Raw genomic sequence first — 17,842 nt, forward strand, 5'->3', positions numbered from 1 at the left:
GGAAAATCGCAAAGAGGATACAATATTGCCACCACCTGACTTATTTGTGCAATTGCAGATAGCTGATCGTTAGTGCCTTACTAACTGGCACTTTTGCTGCAGTCAATAAAAATACATGGTGTCCGCTGAGATGCTGATACTAACATGCCATGCATATTATGGGATGTATCGATATTTATACAATGTTTGCAATCATAATGGACATGCTTCATGTAAATAATAATTTTACTCATCTCTCATGAAGTGCTGTTTTAAAATTCATGTCCTAAATGAACATTCCATCCAAGTTCTGTAGCACTTGTCCTCATCAGGGTTTTTGGTGGTCTGACATCTACCTCAGGGGTCACCAATCTTTTTTGAAACCAAAAGATCCTTCTTGGGTATGGATTCATGCAAAGGGCTACCTGTTTGATACACACTTCTGAAATAACACACTTTGTTCAAATTACCTTTAATTATTTTATAAATCATAATACTCATTCATGTAAAAACTGAAGACATTCAACATGTGAGTGACTCCTCACAATATTAAGGATCTAAATTTCAATACGCAACACTATTTCTATGTAAGACTAGTCAGTTATTGTAGCGATGATATATTTGTGTTGGAGGTTCTTGCAGGCATGGTAAGGCTGAAGCCGACATTTTAAGAACCCCTAAAAAGTGAGGCAGACATCACATCCGTGTTACTAAATCTCAAAAATCTGCATGGCCAAAAAACACAATTTAGAAGGTCAAAACAAAGTTATCTTCAGCTAAATGAAATAAAACAAACCGAACGAATGATTTGATCCATATTTTTTTATGCAGTTAAGTGAGTGTTCAAGTAAATTTGTTTCAAATCTGAATTATTGGCTGTGCCTCAGCCGGAAATATTTGAGAAAAAACACCACTTTTCTAGGGTAGTATTGCAAAATACTGCATGAATAAACATTTGTTTTTGCTTCCATCTTTCATGAGTTGAATTTAAAGTTTCAGTCCAATTTCTCTCAAGTATTTTAATGAATTTCTCCGAATCTGAGTACTTTTCCATTGCGTACATAATCGATCTCCCTCACAGGTGTGACATCAAGATGCTGATTATAAATCATCATTACTGTATTGCACAGGTATACCTTGGTCTATCGTCTGTGTACAATAAAAGGGCCATAGTATTTTTTTAATCACATCAGCACAATGATGTTCCAAGTTTTATCAATGTGTGAACTGTCCATCTGAACTGAGCCCTTAACTCACAGGTGTCAAACTCAAGGCCCGGGGGCCAGATACGGCCCGCCACATCATTTCATGTGGCCCGTGAAGACGAATTGTGCATCAAATTTGTGTCATTACTAGAATTGCAAATTGTCTTCACTTTTAAAAATATCTTTTCTTTTAAATATTTGGCCAGTTTTTACTCGTCTGATTTGAAAACAAGTTATTTGTCAGTTTGTTTTGTAGCTTATACTGTATATAATATGAGGTGCTCATACATTTATTTGGGTTGACACTCATAATGGCCCTCCAAGAGAAACTATGACTACAATGCGGCCCGCGAAAAAAATGCGTTTGACACCCCTGCCTTAACTGAATGTTCATTTCTCTACTATGGATCATCTCCAAGGGCGTTTCAGAAAATTTGGCAGTACATCCAACCAGTCGCAAAACCGCTGACTAAGTGTCACCACACCAGCCCAGGCGTCTTCATCTCCAAGATGATCTGAGGTTAACCATGTTGTTGCAACAATCAAAAAGTTACATTTATATTTTTATAGCCTATAGACACATGTGTTTCACAGTCTGCTGTTTAGGGGCAATTATCTTGAAATGCCTCAATTCTTTTCCTCCTCTGTGAAGCAATGTTCTATCCATCTCGCTGCCATAGCAGCACAGTGCACTCACTCGTCTGTTGTCTGATGTTTTTTTTCTTGTCGACCAAGCAACAAAACTGCACCTGACAGCTTGATGTTAGTTTTCAGTTAGGTTTCGTTTTAACATGATTGATGTTGACAATGTTTAGTGCGTGTAAAATCGTACATTGCAGTTGTAAGGCAAATTTGACAGACACAACCTTTTCCAATATGAAGTCAATTGAGTGGCTTGCAATGGTCACCATTTGTAGCCTACGTAAAGTTGTCATTGATGTGAATAAATAAGTAAATAAATAAATAAATAAATAAATAAATAAATAAATAAATAAATAAATAAATAAATAAATAAATAAATAAATAAATAAATAAATAAATAAATACATAAATAAATACGTACGTACGTACATACATACATACATACATACATACATACATACATACATACATACATACATACATACATACATACATACATACATACATACATACATAAATAAACTTCACAGTTTACTTGTTACTGTTATTAAATACAGATCTACTATCTTTCTTGAACATCACAAGTTTCAATTTCTTCTCCCTCTTTGTCTGCAAGCGAGGAATTTTTTTATTTCACGTTTAATTGGCACACAAGGGCCCTTCAAATCTGTTACAATGTGTGCACCATATAAAGCAAAATATCATCTTTAATAATGTAATTAATTGTATTCTAACATAAACAGTGTCTGTGCTCTTCTCTGTTTTACAGGCCAACAGAGGCTTGTCGGCAGAACAATTTAATTAGGCGATTCTCTGAGCTCAACAGAGGGAGCCAAAACGTTTATCAAAGACTTCCTTTTTTTGTGGAAACAAAGGAGGGCTGTCAGCAAGCAAGCAGCATTGTGAACATTACTCTCTGGACATTGTCTGGAGCAGTGTGCCACTTTTAGGGCTGGATACACCTAACAACAGCTGGAAAAAAACACAACTGCTGAAAGTGTTGCTTTTGAAATGAAAGCTGTGTGTCTTATTTGTGTGAAATATTTGTTGTTGCCATTGTTGTTGTTGTCATGAGTAATGCTATGTGCTTAAATTTGCACCACTGTCACTGCTACACTGTTGGCCTGCTTTTCCAGGATTCAAGTCATCCAATTTCAGCTCAGTATCACCTTGATTAATAATTCAAATCTTATTGGGTGCACCAGACAGCAAGGCAACATAAGAATCACTGTTGTTTGCACTCAAGCTTATAGAGATTGTATTTCCAACTACATTTGAACGCATTGTATTTCTGTCTTCTGAATGCTCTTGTACTGTAATTTACACAATTCCCATTTATAGCTGATAAAGGTGACATTAAAAGTCTGTTAATGTCAGTTGACAATTATTTGAGTTTACAGAACCTGTAATTGTTGTTTCATGTTTTCACTTCTTTGTTCGAGTGCAATTGAGCAATGATGACATTGCACACATGGGGGAAAGCATTATAAAAAGTTTAAACTGAACCTACCGATGACACATGGACTACAGTATGAAACTCAATATACGTATGAAGATGAAACGTGATCAAATTAATACAACTTCCTATGACACAAATGAGTACATTTCTTTTTTTCCCCTCACAAATCCATACTTTTGGTCGATCCGCATTTGTGCATATCATTTTATCAAAATTATTGAGCAAGTGTTGACAATGATCTCTTTGCCAATACAATAGTATTAGTTGAACCAGCACACTGTTTGCAAAGTGATGATTTTGTTTTATAGGGATTCCGCCAGACGCCATCAATATGCAAATTGTACAAGGATCCGTGTCCCACGGCCCATATAACCTCACTTGCAGATGTTATTTACCTCAATTTGTCCAGAACGACCTCTGAAAGCTTGAAGAGTTTGATGTGAGGACTCTCAAGTTCTTTCACGTTATACTCATCAAAACACTCTTTTATCCCCTTTAATTGATACACTGAGGTACATAATACTTTATTCACAGTTGTGTCTCAATACTTCTGTTTTATGTGCATACGATTGGTTCAGTGTATTTATCTGCGCTGAGAGCTTGGTCCCCTGTTTCAGCACTATGTCTGTTGGACGCTTTATGGGTTTAGATCCAGTCAAAAGAACATCATTAGTCTCCTTGAGTGTTTTAATCAATAAGAAAACATTTACCATATTGCTATTGCTTTGCGTAGTGAAAAGTGTGGGCGCAGCCAAACACACTGAAAGTAGCAATTCTGATGATTAAAGTGAGTGCATTTTTGGACTGGCTCAAGCTGCATTGTAGCAAGGAGGCTGATAATGTAATCGGGCTCAAGGGTGGAGTGAGGCAAAGATGGGGAGGACACAGAGAAGGAGGAAATAATATTCAGTACTTATTGTATGGGACAAATATGCAGTTATACATGTTGCTGGTGCGCTGCAGCTAATCAAATACAATTCTCAACACATCCATTTTTCAGAAAGTGTTTGCGTGTAATGGAAGAAGATATTGAGTGTGCGAGTGTGCTATTCATTTCACTGATATAGTGGAACTGGGCCTCTGCAGCTACCGAAAGGAAGACCTGGCATTTCTTTACTGGATATAAAACAGTCTGTCCTCTGTCAAGGTTTAATGCAGTGCTTCTCAATTATTTTCTGTTACGCCCCTCCCTAGCAAGAAGAAAACTATTCGCGCCCCCCCTCCCCACCGTGACTATCCTAACTTGTCTTGTAAGTCGTAAAATGTTGCACTGTCGCAAACGTGACAGAAGTAAAAATGAGAGCGCCACTGCCCCCTGCTGTAGTAAACGCGCAATTACACTTTATTCTAGTACTGCCAAAAAAAAAGCCTGTTCCCCAGGGTCACACGCGCCCCCCCAGGAATAGCACCGCGCCCCCCAAGGGGGGCGCGCCCCACTATTTGAGAAGCACTGGTTTAATGCAATGAGATACGTCTCTGCGCTCCTCCCTTAGTCATTCCTCCTCTATCCCAACCTCTTTATCTCTGTGCCCCTCCTTAATAAAATAATGAAATTCCCCTGCCCTAGCTGTCTCGGGGCGGCTGACACTTGGCCAGATTCATTGGTGCAGCACACTAGCTGAGTCATAAAGGTTTCACCGTGCTTTTGTCCATAGACGGGAATGTAGATGAGGGTGTGGCAAACCAGAGAAACACCAGCATCAGGACAATGCATGCTGGCTCAAAATAAACACAATGCACCGCTTTATTGCTTTACACTCAGTCATGTAAAATATCACAGTGCATTACTGACAATTAAAGGAGAAAAATATTAAACACCATTTGATGAAATAGTGTATTAAAGTACTCTATATGCCATTAAGTGATTCTAATTAGAGTGGTACAGGAGAGACCACATCTTATTTGTTGATCATGTCAACGTTTTCATTTGCCTTTAGGGAGAAAATGACTGTTGGTTAACAAATGTAAAAGTGAAAGAAAAAATTACAATATATTTATATTTAGTAAATACTGTATGTTGAACAAAAATGGCTTTTCTTGAATGCAACAACTATGCGTAGCATTACAAATAAAAACCACTGCATAGAATCTCAATTGGTAAGGCTTCAAGGCTTTATTATTTCAGCACATCATGGAACAGCAGCAACCACTGTTAGGATATTAACCAATTCGGTACCAACCTTCCGACTAACATATTCTAGTGTCAAGCATAAAGATGCTGCAAACAAATCTACACTAAGCACAATTATACTGTAGTTATAATTGTTGTGAGATTCTCATTACTTTGAAAAGGGTTCAAGTGTAGCATCCATGCAACAAGTTGAGACAGTCACCTTTACAATTTAACGGACGATATATACGAGCCTCACAGGAGAGCAGTTGCTTTAGCTGCAAGTTACTAACATTCATAAACACTACTGTTTTCCATTTTTTCCATCGACCTCAGTTTCCACTTCCTTTTGTCTTCCTTTCTTTTCATCATCATGGTCCTCCCCTTCTTCTTTGTGATCAGATTCATCCGCTCCTTCCTCCTCATCCTCCTTTACTGGATCTTCTGCCTCCGCATCTTCAGATAGAAACAAGAGGAATGAGTAATTTATTTATTGCACCACCCAAAATACAAACTATGTGCCCCACTGTATGTGTGTGTGTGTGCGTGCGTGCGTGCGTGCGTGCGTGTATGTGTGTGATCTTACCCTCTCCATCAGCTTCATCCTCACCCTCGTCATCTTCCTCTCCTTTGTCCTTGTCATCTACTTCGTCCTTCTCCTCCTCTTCCTCCTGCTCCTCCTCCTCTTCTTCCTCCTCCTCCTCCTCCACCTCTTCCTGAGGACGGCTTCTCTCCGATTGCTGTGCCATACTTGCTGATATTGTCTCCTCAGCGGAGATTGTTGATCCGTACAAGCGAGAGGTCAATAGGTACGGAGTATATGAATGCAGCTGAGATGGCATGGAGACTCTTTGCATGGGTCTTCCATGAAGAGGTCCAGCGAATACAGCTTGCGAGTGAACAACAGAAGACATCTGGCCACAGCGGTCTAAGCGGTTTTCTTCTCCTTCAAGCAGCTTTCTATGATCGTATTGAACACGGACAGCAAGGAAACATATTCACGGCATTTGTTTCTTAACTTCCATGCAACAGGTGCGTAGGCGTCAAACCTGTAGGCTGCAATTTCAATGTCCAAGGCCATCTTCACATTCAAGAGATCTTGATAATCTTTCAGGTAACGAGCCATTTCGTTCTTGTTTCCCCTCAATTCTTCCTCCAGATGATTTATGGCATCCTGCGAAGACAAATAAAATGACATTATTCGCAGAAATTGCCTTGTCCAGACACACATCAATGTCCTTGATTTGCTCACCTGCAGTGCAGAAATCTCAGCACTCTGTTTCTCCTCCACTTCCTGCAATTGGTTTTCCAATGCTTGGTTTATCTCTCTACAGGCATCAATCTCCAACATCCTAGTTTTTAGCTGCCTGCGGTATTCACCAGCCTCATCTTTGACATTACGTACATTCTCTGTATTGCGAGCAGTGCCCACCGACATAACATTCATCTTATTGCAGAACCACTCCTCAGCTGACTGGCGATTGCGTTGCGCCATGGTCTCATACTGGGATCGGATGTCCCGTAAAGCAACCGAGAGGTCAGGTTTAACTACATTCATCTCTACAGACACTTCTGCGCTGTATTGGATTTGGGCCTGGAGTTCTGCTATTTCACTCTCGCAAAGACGCTTCAGGAAGGCCAACTCATCCAGCAGAATTTCCACTCTTTTTTCAAGCTCACTTCTCTCCATTGCTGCCTCATCTGCCTCCTTTCTGGCATCCATGAGCCTGCCTTCTGCCCCCTCCCTTCCAAGAACTTCATCCTCATAGCGTTTTTGCAGGTTCTTCAGCACGCCCTCTATCTCATCCCTGTGGTGCTGGGCAGCTTGTCTCTCATATTGGGCCTCCTCCACTGCAGCATTTAGCTGGCGGATCTCGTGCTCGTATTGAGCCCGGAGGTTCGATGGCTCTGTTTGGCGCTGTCTGAGCAACAGTCGTTCAGTCTCCAGCAACTTGTTTTGTTGCTCCAGTTCATGAACCCTATCTATGAAGTTTGCAAAGCGATCATTTAGGTCTTGTAGCTCAGCCTTCTCCTGCGTCCTTAATTGTTTGAATTCAGAGGTGACCTGTGCTGCTTGGTCAAGGCGTAGCTCGGAGGCTGCTGTATACCCTGGAGCGGAAAGCAGGAAAGAGCTGGAGGTACCTCGAGTGTGGGTCGGAAAACCTCTGTATGACGATGCATACTGTGTTGGGGCAGAGTGGCTCGAATATGCAGCCCTTGATTCGAGACCTCCACTTGATCCATATCCTGCGCTACGCACAACGGTTCGCCTCTTGTAAGTAGAAGGAAAATAAAAGTCAAAGCCGGTAGAAGTCATGATTAAAGGAAATCTGCTTCTTGTGTCTTGGGGTACGGCTGCTTCAACTGCGCAGTGATTCTGCATTACACTGGCTTTTATAGAGCCTGTAATGACCGTGACGTAAGCTACTTTTTGCAGACATGCTGACAAAAGGAATTGATAATGGACCAGCGAGCCAGTCTCAGCCAAAAGTGAGAGGCGGGGTGAGGATGTTCAATATGTTGAGTGGCACTGCAACAAGCAGGGTTCACTGAGTGCAGCTTCCTGCATCCACCGCATTACATAGTAATTGCAACATGTATTTTTCAGTGTCTGTCATGTTATGAGTAACATGGAATGTTTTTCTTCCATGCAACTAATTGCAATGGTGATGCATACAACCTTATGAAAGCATATAAGGTTTATGAGGTCCACTTAGTTGTACTTTAAGCCCCTTTCAAACATAATAGTCAATGTTTGCCCTCTAGCGGCTGTTAGATTGCCATACAGGTGGTTCCTTTTGAGGGCGGACTGTATTTTTTTTAAATCAGATCTTTATTAAACGGCACATTTTACGAGATAAACTCCTCAACAGAATCTGAACCTTAAATTCTAAATGTTAGTTGTTGTCAGTTACACAAGAACTATATGCATTCCCATAATGGGAATGTAATTGACGGGCAACAAAACATAACAATAGATTTGTTTAATATGCCAATATGTGATTGGTCAACCGAATACGGCATTGGCCAATGAGCGGCACGTTAACTAGTGAGTGGCGCACTCCGAGCCGGAGTGCTCCTTACACTAACAATAACAAAGGTAGGTGAATCGCGAACTTTAAAACTTAAATAGTAGGACATATTGACTCTCGCAGGGTTTTCAGACTATAGTGCTATTGTCTTAATGTTCAGTTCCCGTTGAGACGGAAATGAGTGGTAAGTCTCAGTTGCTTTACATCGATCGGCTCTTCTGAATGAAGCAGTAGCACATCCAACTCACGTATGCTCACCATTACTCTGCTCAGGTACCTAACGGAAATTTTAGGTTTGTCACCCTTATTATGGAGGACAACTAGCAGCCCGTTGAGTTGTAGAACTACCACTCTAACTGATTTATTGATAGCTGATGCTTTTCTTTTCAATCCGACTGTGTCCTGTGGTAGAGCTAGGCTAACTATGCTATACTTTCATTGACATTCTGACTAAGGTTAAGCTAACCTTATAGGCAATGTGCTGAGTAATAGTTCATCAAAACCCCAAGGACTGTAACATACTCCTGCCAACACGCATTACTTATACCAGTACTTTCAACATACACTTGTCAGCTGATGTTCCAAGTTTTTTCTTTCACTGCTGATATGTTTTATTCTCGTAAATAGATCCGATCAGGATATGAACCCAAAGGTCGATGGTCTGTTGTTATCAAATGCCACATCATTCCAGACATAAAAAATGGTAAGGTGATCTGATTTAATTTTTGTACATGCTTTGCCAATCAGTGAAGTTGTGCATGGAACACCCGACCGAGTGAGCAATGTGTGGGTTTCTCCTGTTTTTCGACTTCTGTTTCATAGATACGCATTGCAGCATTAAATGCAGCATCAACAGCTGCAGATGAGTCGCAAGACCCGTTGAGAAGTAAAAAAAGCCGAACAAAAGAGGCGCAGGTAGAGTCAATCTATGCAATGCTTATTCTTTCCTGCCGACATTTCCGTAATGAGATTTTCTTTTGTTTTCTTTTCTGTGTAGGAAGCTGAGGCTTTTGCTTTGTATCATAAAGCTTTAGATCTGCAAAAACATGACAAGTTTGAAGCGTCTGCCGAGGCATATCATGAGTTGCTTAAAACGCCACTCCTCAAAGAGGTAAATTACCATTCAACATCAATGTCTTCACTTTCAAGTCTTGAATTGCATTGAATCCATAAATCGTAAAACAAGGCCTTAACTGGCATTAAAATGAAAAAAATTAAAAATTACAGTCCATGGCTGTAATGTATCCTTTTTGTATAACTACAATAATATTTCAAATGTCGTCTACAGATAATCAATGAGCTGTTAATATCAAAGTCAAAGTCTGCTTTATTTGATTTGCTATTTTAAGAAAAATCCTGTTTGAAGTATTGTAGTTCATTTTCTTTTCATGATTTAAGGCCATGCCCTCGGAGGATCAGAGCCTGGGTCTCAAGCATCCCGGACTGATGTTGAAGTATTCCACATTTAAAAACTTGGCTACTATGGCAGCATCACGAGATGATCTGCAAACAGCGATGGAATTTTACTTAGAGGTCATTAAACAATCCTACACACAGCTAGAATTTTATCAATGAAAAAATGATTCATATCCTGTTTATAATACTGTGCATTTATGCAGGCCGTTTTGTTGGATTCCACTGATGTGAACATGTGGTACAAAATTGGACAAGTGGCTGTACGACTGCTGCGCATTCCTTTGGCTCGACATGCCTTTGAGGAGGGATTACAGTGTAACCCGGACCACTGGCCCTGCCTGGACAATCTGATCACTATTCTCTACACACTTTGTGACTATACGTGTAAGTTAAACAATGCCAATATCGGTTTGCTGTCACTGGTGAGCAGGTCTGCCTCACAGTTCAGAGGGTGCAGGTTTGATTCCACCACCGTCCCTCCCTGTGTAGAATTAGCATGTTTTCCCCGTGCCTGCGTGGGTTTTCTCCGGGCACTCCGGTTTCCTCCCACATCCCAAAAACATGCTTGGTAGGCAGATTGAGCACGCCAAATTGCCCGTAGGTGTGAGTGTGCATGGTTCGTTTCTGTGTGCCCTGCGATTGGCTGGCAACTGGTTCAGGGTGTCCCCCGCCTACTGCCCGATGACTGCTGGGATAGGCCCCAGTACGCCCACAACCCCCGTGAGGACAAGCGGTACAGAAAATGGATGGATGGATGGATGGATAGGGTTTGCTGTTAATGGTTTCCCAATACAAGTGTTAAAGTAATGATTGTCTGCATAAATATTTCCAGGGTGTTTGTACTTCATCAGTAAAGCCCTTGAAAAAGATCACTGTTACACAAAAGGCCTGGTGTTAAAGGAGAAAATCTTTGAGGAACAGGCCAGTCTTAAAAGGGACACGATGCAAATGTTCAAGAGATGGTGACTGCACTCATTTTTCTATTCTTCACTTTCTATAAATTCTTTAGAAAATTCTTGTCATTTTCAAACGTCGTTGTGATGTTTGTTTGCAGTGACATGTCTGTCCACTACGTAGAAGTGGAGGAGGAGGAACGCAAATCCATTGTGGAAGAAGCTCTAGAATTACGAAAACGCAGACAGGCTCTCTCTCACACAGAACCAACCCCTGACCTTGTCTTGGTTAAGCCTATCCGTTGTCTTTCGTGAGTACTCTTAACAGTGTTTGGAATTTATTTCAAATATAATAATATAATATAAAAATCAAATATCTTATTATAATTCTGACTAACACGCACACACACATGAGAGCATATAACAAATGAATAGACAGATTATTGATAATACCAAGCTCTCCTTGAATTTTGAATTGATTTAAGAGGTGCGTTTCCAAACTTTTCTCTATTTTTTGTATTTCATTGTGTGGCGAGTTCTATTGAACATTTGACCTTAAATACATTTTTGCGATAAATTGATTTGACATGGGACTATTCTCTGAACACAGGTGGAAGCATGTGGGTGAAAGCCTTATTGCAATGTATAGATATCAAACCACGTGCGGACCGCCACGTCTGAGTCTTGGTCGCAGGGTCGACCTGTCTGCATACCGTGACCGAAGCTTCCTCCAAAACCTGCCTGAACCGGGCAGTCCGATCAGCACAGTCCAGACGACAGTGCTGAGCAGCAGTCCCAGCTCATCTCTGCCACCGACTCTCCTTCCTGAGCCATCGGCGCTCTCACAACCTGCCATCCAAACCCAAATTGCCATCGTGGAAATCCCCGCAGCTGCTCCTTCTGTCGGTCAGTTACACCAAGCAAGTTTCTAATGATGACTTAATGATGTAAAATCATATGGTGTAACATTGTTTCTTCACCACCCATGGTTTCAGCTATGGACATTTCATTGATAGACAAGGCAAAGAAAACAACTAAAAGGAAACGTGCAGTAGAAGATAACGTTGAGACCGCCAAGAGACGTTCAGCACGGGTTCGAAACACTAAATGCAAAAAGGAAGAGAAGATTGATTTTCAGGAATTACTTTTCAAGTACCTTCCTTCAAGGTAGTAACCTTGTTGTTATCTTACCACTTGTGTGCACCGCTGTTGTATCTTATGAGATGTTGTTTGTTAATGTAAATGATTATTTTACACAGCACACATGTAATACTCGTGAGCATAACCGATAAGAAGACAGGCGGATTGTTTGCTGTTGAAGTATTGATGCATCATATCATTCCCCTTCTTCTAGGCTAAGGAAGTTTGACCCAGATAATGAAGATGAAAGTTTGAGTAATCTTGAGCCACAATGTGATGCGAAGGATGACATGCAGCCTCTACTTGGGAGCTGCGTTCCAGTTGACGCAGTTGATTACATGGAATCTGGTACACGCATACCTCCATGTATCGCTCCGTTCTTGACATAATCTTTCTTATTAACAAAATATTTCATTTTGTATTTTTTGTAGAGCAACAGGATGTTCATAACTTCCTTCTCGGAAATATGAATAATGGAGGAATACTGGACCTGATGTTGTGCTATCTAAAAGCAGTGGGTCGGAAGTTCATGGAGGAGTGGCCTCCAGGTATGACCGCTGTGGTTCTGGAGGTGTTCCAGGCTTGGAGAAAGCACAGCTGCGGCCTTCCTAACCCTTTGTTTCGAGACTGCCGTAACCAGCACATCCGGGTAAATAACAAAACAGGAAATATTTGCTACAAATCCAATTGTTGAAGCATGCATCTATAACTTCCCATTGTTATCCTTTGCTTTTTCCTGCTTTTTCACTGTTAAATTTAGTCGTGGAATAATTTGAGTTTGTGTTTGGAAATACGCTGTGAGGCACTATAGACTTTCTTTAATTTGACCTATAAACATGCACGATTTTCAACAGACCAATACATTCTAATCAGTGAGTATTTCATTTCTCTTATTTCAGGAAATGTTGGAAGTGAGCTTGGCATGTATGGAATTACAGTTGGAGCAATGGCTGCTCAACAAAGGCAAGACTGGTTGGTACCTCGAACACCTTTTGATGATCAAGCATAAACTTTTTGGTGCAGTATTATAATATGTCTTACTACTATTTTTCACTGCCTTTAGTGACCACTAGAAGAAGCGTGGATTCCTGCAATGACACGGCTGAAAATGAATTCCCTGGGCAGCATTACCAGGCTGATGTCTTGCTCCTGGCTTTAGGTTCATCCCAGAAGGATCTGTTTGAGGACAATTGGTTGGATTTCACAGTGCGTGTCTACTGGCTGAAGGCCAGATCCCTTGCTCTCCAGGTAAATACACACATTGTTGTTGTTCTTGTTTATAGCAATCAGATATGACAAGAAAGTCTGTCTCTCTTTTCAGGGAGATATGGAATTGGCTCTCGAGAGCTATGATGTCTGTACAGGGCTGTTGCAGAGCAAACCCAAGCCCCCTGAAGGGAGATATTACACCATCAAACTGCCTAATTTAAGCCTAGATGCAGCAATCTCTGTTGATGAGGTCAGTGTTTATTATTCCAAATATGTTTGGCTTTCACCGATAAAGTCCTTGTTTATTTCATTCCAAATGTATTTGTTTGATCAGATCGACAAAAGACTGAAGTCCCTGGAGCGCTGTCAGTCATTGGAGGAAATCCAGCATCTCTTTGAGTCTGCGGACTTTGAATCGGTCGTGCGCTTGTTGCAGCCCACTCTGAACTATGGCAGCAGCAGGAGTAAACATCTGGAGTTTGTTAGCTCAACACCAGAACGTCCTGCTCAGCTTCTGCTGCTGCAGGTCAGATGCCGCTCAAACTCACTAGTCAACAAGAAAAGGTTTTCGTCATGTGACGCTGAGTTATGATGTGTGATGATTGGTGCCTCTCATTCCTCCTGTGTGTAATTTTGCCACAGAATTCACTGTTGAGGCTCCAAGACTACCAGCAGTGTTTAGAGACAAGTGAGATGGCTCTGAATGAAGCTTTGCAACAACTCAACTCTTCCACAAGCAGTTCTTCACCTGTGAAGGAAGAATGGCTTAGCACCATTACAAAGCTGTTGGAGGGCATCGACGCCTGCTTTACCAAAGACTCCGAGCTCCTTAGCAACATCGCCCACTTCTCCAGTATGGCTCGACTGGCAAACAATCTTATTCAGGTTAGCTGTGCGCTGACTAGTACTACTCATCATTACAGTCAAGACCCATGCATGGTAAGAGGCGTTCTTCTATATGGGATGTAAAAAAAAACTTTTCGTTGTCTTTTCAGCTGATCGACCTCAGCATGACAATTTCCGACGATCCCAAAGAACCTTATTTCTTTTCTGTACTGCCGTGGATTCTTTTGTATCACATCATCAAACACGAAGAAGCTGCTTTTAATGCTATGCTTCAACAACATATGTCTGTAGGGGACGAGGAAGGTTTGTGGACTCATTCCATGCTTGTGCCTTGTTTACTTTGCTATTACACTGAATCACGGTTGTTAACATGACTTTTAGATGACTCAGACACTCCAATGCTGCCATCCTCCCTTATGCTTCTGAAAACCGCTCATGAGTATCTTGGACGTCGTTCCATGTGCTGCTGTTCAGATGGTTCACTACTCAAGTTTTTCGTAAGCATGGGCATACTTTCGAACAGCTCCTCTAGACGTTGCATAATACAAATGTCTGCATGAATTAAATTGAATGTATAACATTGAATTTGTTTGACAGCAATTTGATATTTACCTTAGGTTGGAGTTTTGGAAAAAGAGTTTGCAACAACTGGTGCTGCCAACAATATTAGTCATCCTTACAAAGAGGAGTTGGAGATGGCTTTGGAACGGTGCTTCTTCTGCCTCTATGCCTATCCTAGTAAGAAGAGCAAGGCCCGCTTCCTTGAAGACCACTCCTCTCCACAGGTCAGATTCTTATCTTAGAATCTAACCAAATTTTTGTGCTCCTCTAAGCAAGTCTACAGGGCCACGAAATTTATCAAAATGAAACTGCTATTGAATCACATGAATTTGTCATTGCAGGTTCATGATTAGTGGCCTTAATGGATCAAAGATTTTGCTGTAAAAGTGCAATAAATCAATATAACAGTATTTGTCAGATCTTAGGCACTTTTCCTAGCTAAGCCATACTTGTTCATTTGTCCAGGATCCTTTTAAGAATTGTAATTTTCTAGTTTTTGTGCTTGGCCACTGGGCGGTGCTGTGGCTATAGCAATATGTTTGACACATTTGAATATATTTTGGTGATGCGCTGATATCCCATTCAAGAAGTTTTCCCTTCAAATCCTATTACATTAGTATGCATTGAATGGGCTTTGCCAGCATCAAGTGTAATAAAATACCTCTAATTATATCAAATACACTCATCTGGTCCCTAATAACTATGTTGCAGGTTGAGCTGCTGTGGAAAGATGCCCTTTTCATGTTCCAGTATTTCAAACCCAAATCAATGCCTGAGTTTGACAGCTACAAAACAAGCACTGTATCTGCAGATTTAGCTAATCTTTTGAGGAGGTTTGCAGGAATCGCCCCCCCAAGTGAAACTCCCACCCTCACCATGGATGAGGTTGCCGCCTACATTGAGGGCATGACAACAAAGGTCGGTTTGTGAGCCCACGCTGAGTTTATGGTTTATTTTAAACTTTCTAGAAGATTTAGTTAGCTCTCAATTTGTTCAATTTGTTTCTTTTTAAGACCCCAAGCCTTCCTGAGGGTAGTCCTCCAGCCCCTCCAATCATTAATGAGTTATACTACTTGCTGGCTGATTATCACTTCAAGAATAAGGAACAGTCCAAAGCCATAAAGTTTTACATGCATGACATCTGTGTGTGTCCGAACAGGTAGGTAGTTGAGCTACTCTCAATCACTAATTCTGATTATTTGAAGATTTTATAGTAAATGTTATAAACAAATGGGATAACTTTTGTTGTTTGGTCTGCTTCCCCCCCCCCCCCCCCCCCCCCAACTTTGCATGTGTGTTTGTGGGCAGGTTTGATTCCTGGGCGGGAATGGCCTTAGCTCGGGCCAGTCGAATTCAGGAGAAACTCAACTCCAATGAGCTAAAAAGTGATGTACCCATATGGAAACATTCACAGGCTGTGCTTAACTGCTTTAAGCGGGCCCTGGAGATAGACAGCTCCAATCTGTCGCTCTGGATCGAGTATGGAACCATTTCTTATTCTTTGCACTCCTATGCTTCACGTCAGCTAAAGCAGTGGCGTGATGAGCTTCCGTCAGAGGTGGTTAAACAGGTGAGCCGCATGTTAACAAGGTCTTGTCAGTGAAACAGTTTTACAATGGAGGTGTCACATGTCACACACTTGTATCGAGAACTGTGGTAATGAGCGAACTTACCTCTTAAACCTCTGCTCTGTTTTTATATTCAGATGGAGGAAAGGAGAGAATCCATGTTAGAGACGGCATCTCAGAGTTTCCAGGGGGCTTCCCGTTGTGAGGGGGACAGTGATGAAGAAGAGTGGCTCATCCACTACATGTTGGGCAAGATAGCTGAGAAACGCAAACAGACACCTGTGGAATATTTGAAGCTTTACAAAAAGGTAAGATGGTCTGCACACCTCACTGTTTTTCCTCTCATATCCAAGGACTTTTGAATACAGACAACCTCTGCATACTCACAGTTTGGCAACTATGGATTCGCATATTTGTGGATTTAGAAAAAAGAAAACAAAACATTAATGAGACACTGACGTTTGCTATTTGCTAGGGACGGGGCCAGGTCAGCGGGTCCCTGTTAGTCACTATTGTATAATAATAACATTAATACTGATCTTGTATAATCAGAAAACTAGGTAAATGTGATGAAAGTAAATGTTTTAATGATTCTAATAAAATAGGCTGCACTCTTAGGGAAATTGCTCGTTTCATAACCCACCTACAGAAACAAAGATTACTCTTTCACTCCCCTCACAAGATGTTCTTATTGTGTGAGTGTGTGCTTTCCCAAGAGGTAAAAAGCATACAGCATTAGTCATAGCGCTGTTATGATGAAATTCTTGGAGGCAGGTGAACTTTGAAATTTCTAACACTATGTCATGGAGTTCAGAAGCAGATTATGGAGTGACTGGGTGGTTGGCTAAGCAAGAATAGTGAATTCTTCCATACCAGAACCCTTCTTGTTATTTCATCTGCTCTTTTATGCTACCCAATTGCTCTTTACTGGTTCGTTGAGTGTCATCTGTTTGCATTTGAAGGCAGCACACTTTCTGCATGAAGAGGCTGCCAGGTATCCTCGTAAAATCCACTATCACAATCCACCTGACCTGGCTATGGAGGCCCTGGAGGTAAATCACTCTCAAACGGTATACTGACGTTCCAGCTTGAGTGCTCGATTCAGTAGGTCTAAATTATGAGGCACTCAATTTTGTATTTTGAAAGCATTCCCGTTAAAAGGCATTGTTAACTATTTTTCTACCAGTTGCACTTCCGCCTCAGCGCCACCATCTTAAAGCTCCTGGAGGCTAATGAACCCAGGCTGGACCATGAAGTCTTGTTTAGTTTGCTGGTTGAGGCCGCGACAGGGCCATTTGCCATAGGGGAAGAGAAGAGTGTACCCAGCATCCCCAAATCTAATGAAAAGTGAGTAAGCGTTTTGACAGTCGGCCACCCAACAGGAATGATGGAACCGAATCTTTCATCGTAAAAATAATGTTTCCTTAATCGTTTCAGGGAGAAATCTACTGTGATGGATGAAGACTTTAATAGTTCTTCGGTAGGCATAGGCAACATCCTCGGTTCCTCCCTTCCGTCAGTTGCCACTCCAGGTGTGACATCCCCTCTCTACGTGGCCACGCCGTTTGACCACGATTACGCCAAACGCAAAACTCTCCGACGGCAGCAGTGGCAGCAGCAGCGGCATGAGGAACAGCAGGCTGATGGTACAGTCTCAGTCCTAGGCACTGTCTCTGGGCTTGGGCCCTTTGCCCTTTTTGCACTGGGGCCACTGAAGTTCACTGAGGGGTGCTCAGATTGATAATCACCATGTTGTGTGGCCTTGGTTTGAGTTACAGTGGA

General features: G+C 41.5%; 2 protein-coding genes across 6 annotated transcripts in view; one reads left to right on the forward strand and one right to left on the reverse strand.

Annotated features, from left to right (window-relative positions):
• Window positions 1-5,375: 5,375 nt before the first annotated feature.
• Window positions 5,376-7,750, reverse strand: neflb (neurofilament light chain b). Its single transcript, XM_061278643.1, has 4 exons — window positions 6,648-7,750; window positions 6,445-6,569; window positions 5,982-6,355; window positions 5,376-5,851 (listed from the first exon to the last, which is right to left on the reverse strand). Exons 1-4 carry the CDS (start codon window positions 7,710-7,712, stop codon window positions 5,700-5,702), a joined length of 1,716 nt encoding a protein of 571 aa, XP_061134627.1. The 5' UTR covers window positions 7,713-7,750; the 3' UTR covers window positions 5,376-5,699.
• Window positions 7,751-8,432: 682 nt separating this feature from the next.
• Window positions 8,433-17,842, forward strand: part of cabin1 (calcineurin binding protein 1) — a 28,709-nt gene continuing 19,299 nt past the window's right edge. For 3 of the 5 annotated variants that reach the window (XM_061278010.1, XM_061278011.1, XM_061278014.1), the window contains exons 1-26: window positions 9,055-9,130; window positions 9,250-9,342; window positions 9,425-9,538; window positions 9,826-9,960; window positions 10,047-10,227; window positions 10,676-10,805; window positions 10,898-11,047; window positions 11,347-11,642; window positions 11,732-11,903; window positions 12,091-12,224; window positions 12,308-12,525; window positions 12,776-12,848; window positions 12,940-13,124; window positions 13,198-13,335; window positions 13,420-13,611; window positions 13,728-13,970; window positions 14,081-14,234; window positions 14,313-14,428; window positions 14,549-14,716; window positions 15,204-15,410; window positions 15,506-15,651; window positions 15,801-16,062; window positions 16,198-16,368; window positions 17,023-17,112; window positions 17,247-17,407; window positions 17,498-17,706. In XM_061278010.1, the coding sequence (XP_061133994.1) occupies window positions 9,128-9,130; window positions 9,250-9,342; window positions 9,425-9,538; window positions 9,826-9,960; window positions 10,047-10,227; window positions 10,676-10,805; window positions 10,898-11,047; window positions 11,347-11,642; window positions 11,732-11,903; window positions 12,091-12,224; window positions 12,308-12,525; window positions 12,776-12,848; window positions 12,940-13,124; window positions 13,198-13,335; window positions 13,420-13,611; window positions 13,728-13,970; window positions 14,081-14,234; window positions 14,313-14,428; window positions 14,549-14,716; window positions 15,204-15,410; window positions 15,506-15,651; window positions 15,801-16,062; window positions 16,198-16,368; window positions 17,023-17,112; window positions 17,247-17,407; window positions 17,498-17,706 (4,141 nt within the window). In that variant the 5' untranslated portion in view covers window positions 9,055-9,127. Of the gene's footprint in view, window positions 8,496-9,054; window positions 9,131-9,249; window positions 9,343-9,424; window positions 9,539-9,825; window positions 9,961-10,046; window positions 10,228-10,675; window positions 10,806-10,897; window positions 11,048-11,346; window positions 11,643-11,731; window positions 11,904-12,090; window positions 12,225-12,307; window positions 12,526-12,775; window positions 12,849-12,939; window positions 13,125-13,197; window positions 13,336-13,419; window positions 13,612-13,727; window positions 13,971-14,080; window positions 14,235-14,312; window positions 14,429-14,548; window positions 14,717-15,203; window positions 15,411-15,505; window positions 15,652-15,800; window positions 16,063-16,197; window positions 16,369-17,022; window positions 17,113-17,246; window positions 17,408-17,497; window positions 17,707-17,842 lie in introns of those variants that run through there. The other 2 variants (XM_061278009.1, XM_061278012.1) reach the window with 2 other exon arrangements.

This window comes from Syngnathus typhle, linkage group LG5, assembly GCF_033458585.1.
Source record: "Syngnathus typhle isolate RoL2023-S1 ecotype Sweden linkage group LG5, RoL_Styp_1.0, whole genome shotgun sequence".
Classification (NCBI taxonomy): Eukaryota; Metazoa; Chordata; class Actinopteri; order Syngnathiformes; family Syngnathidae; genus Syngnathus; species Syngnathus typhle.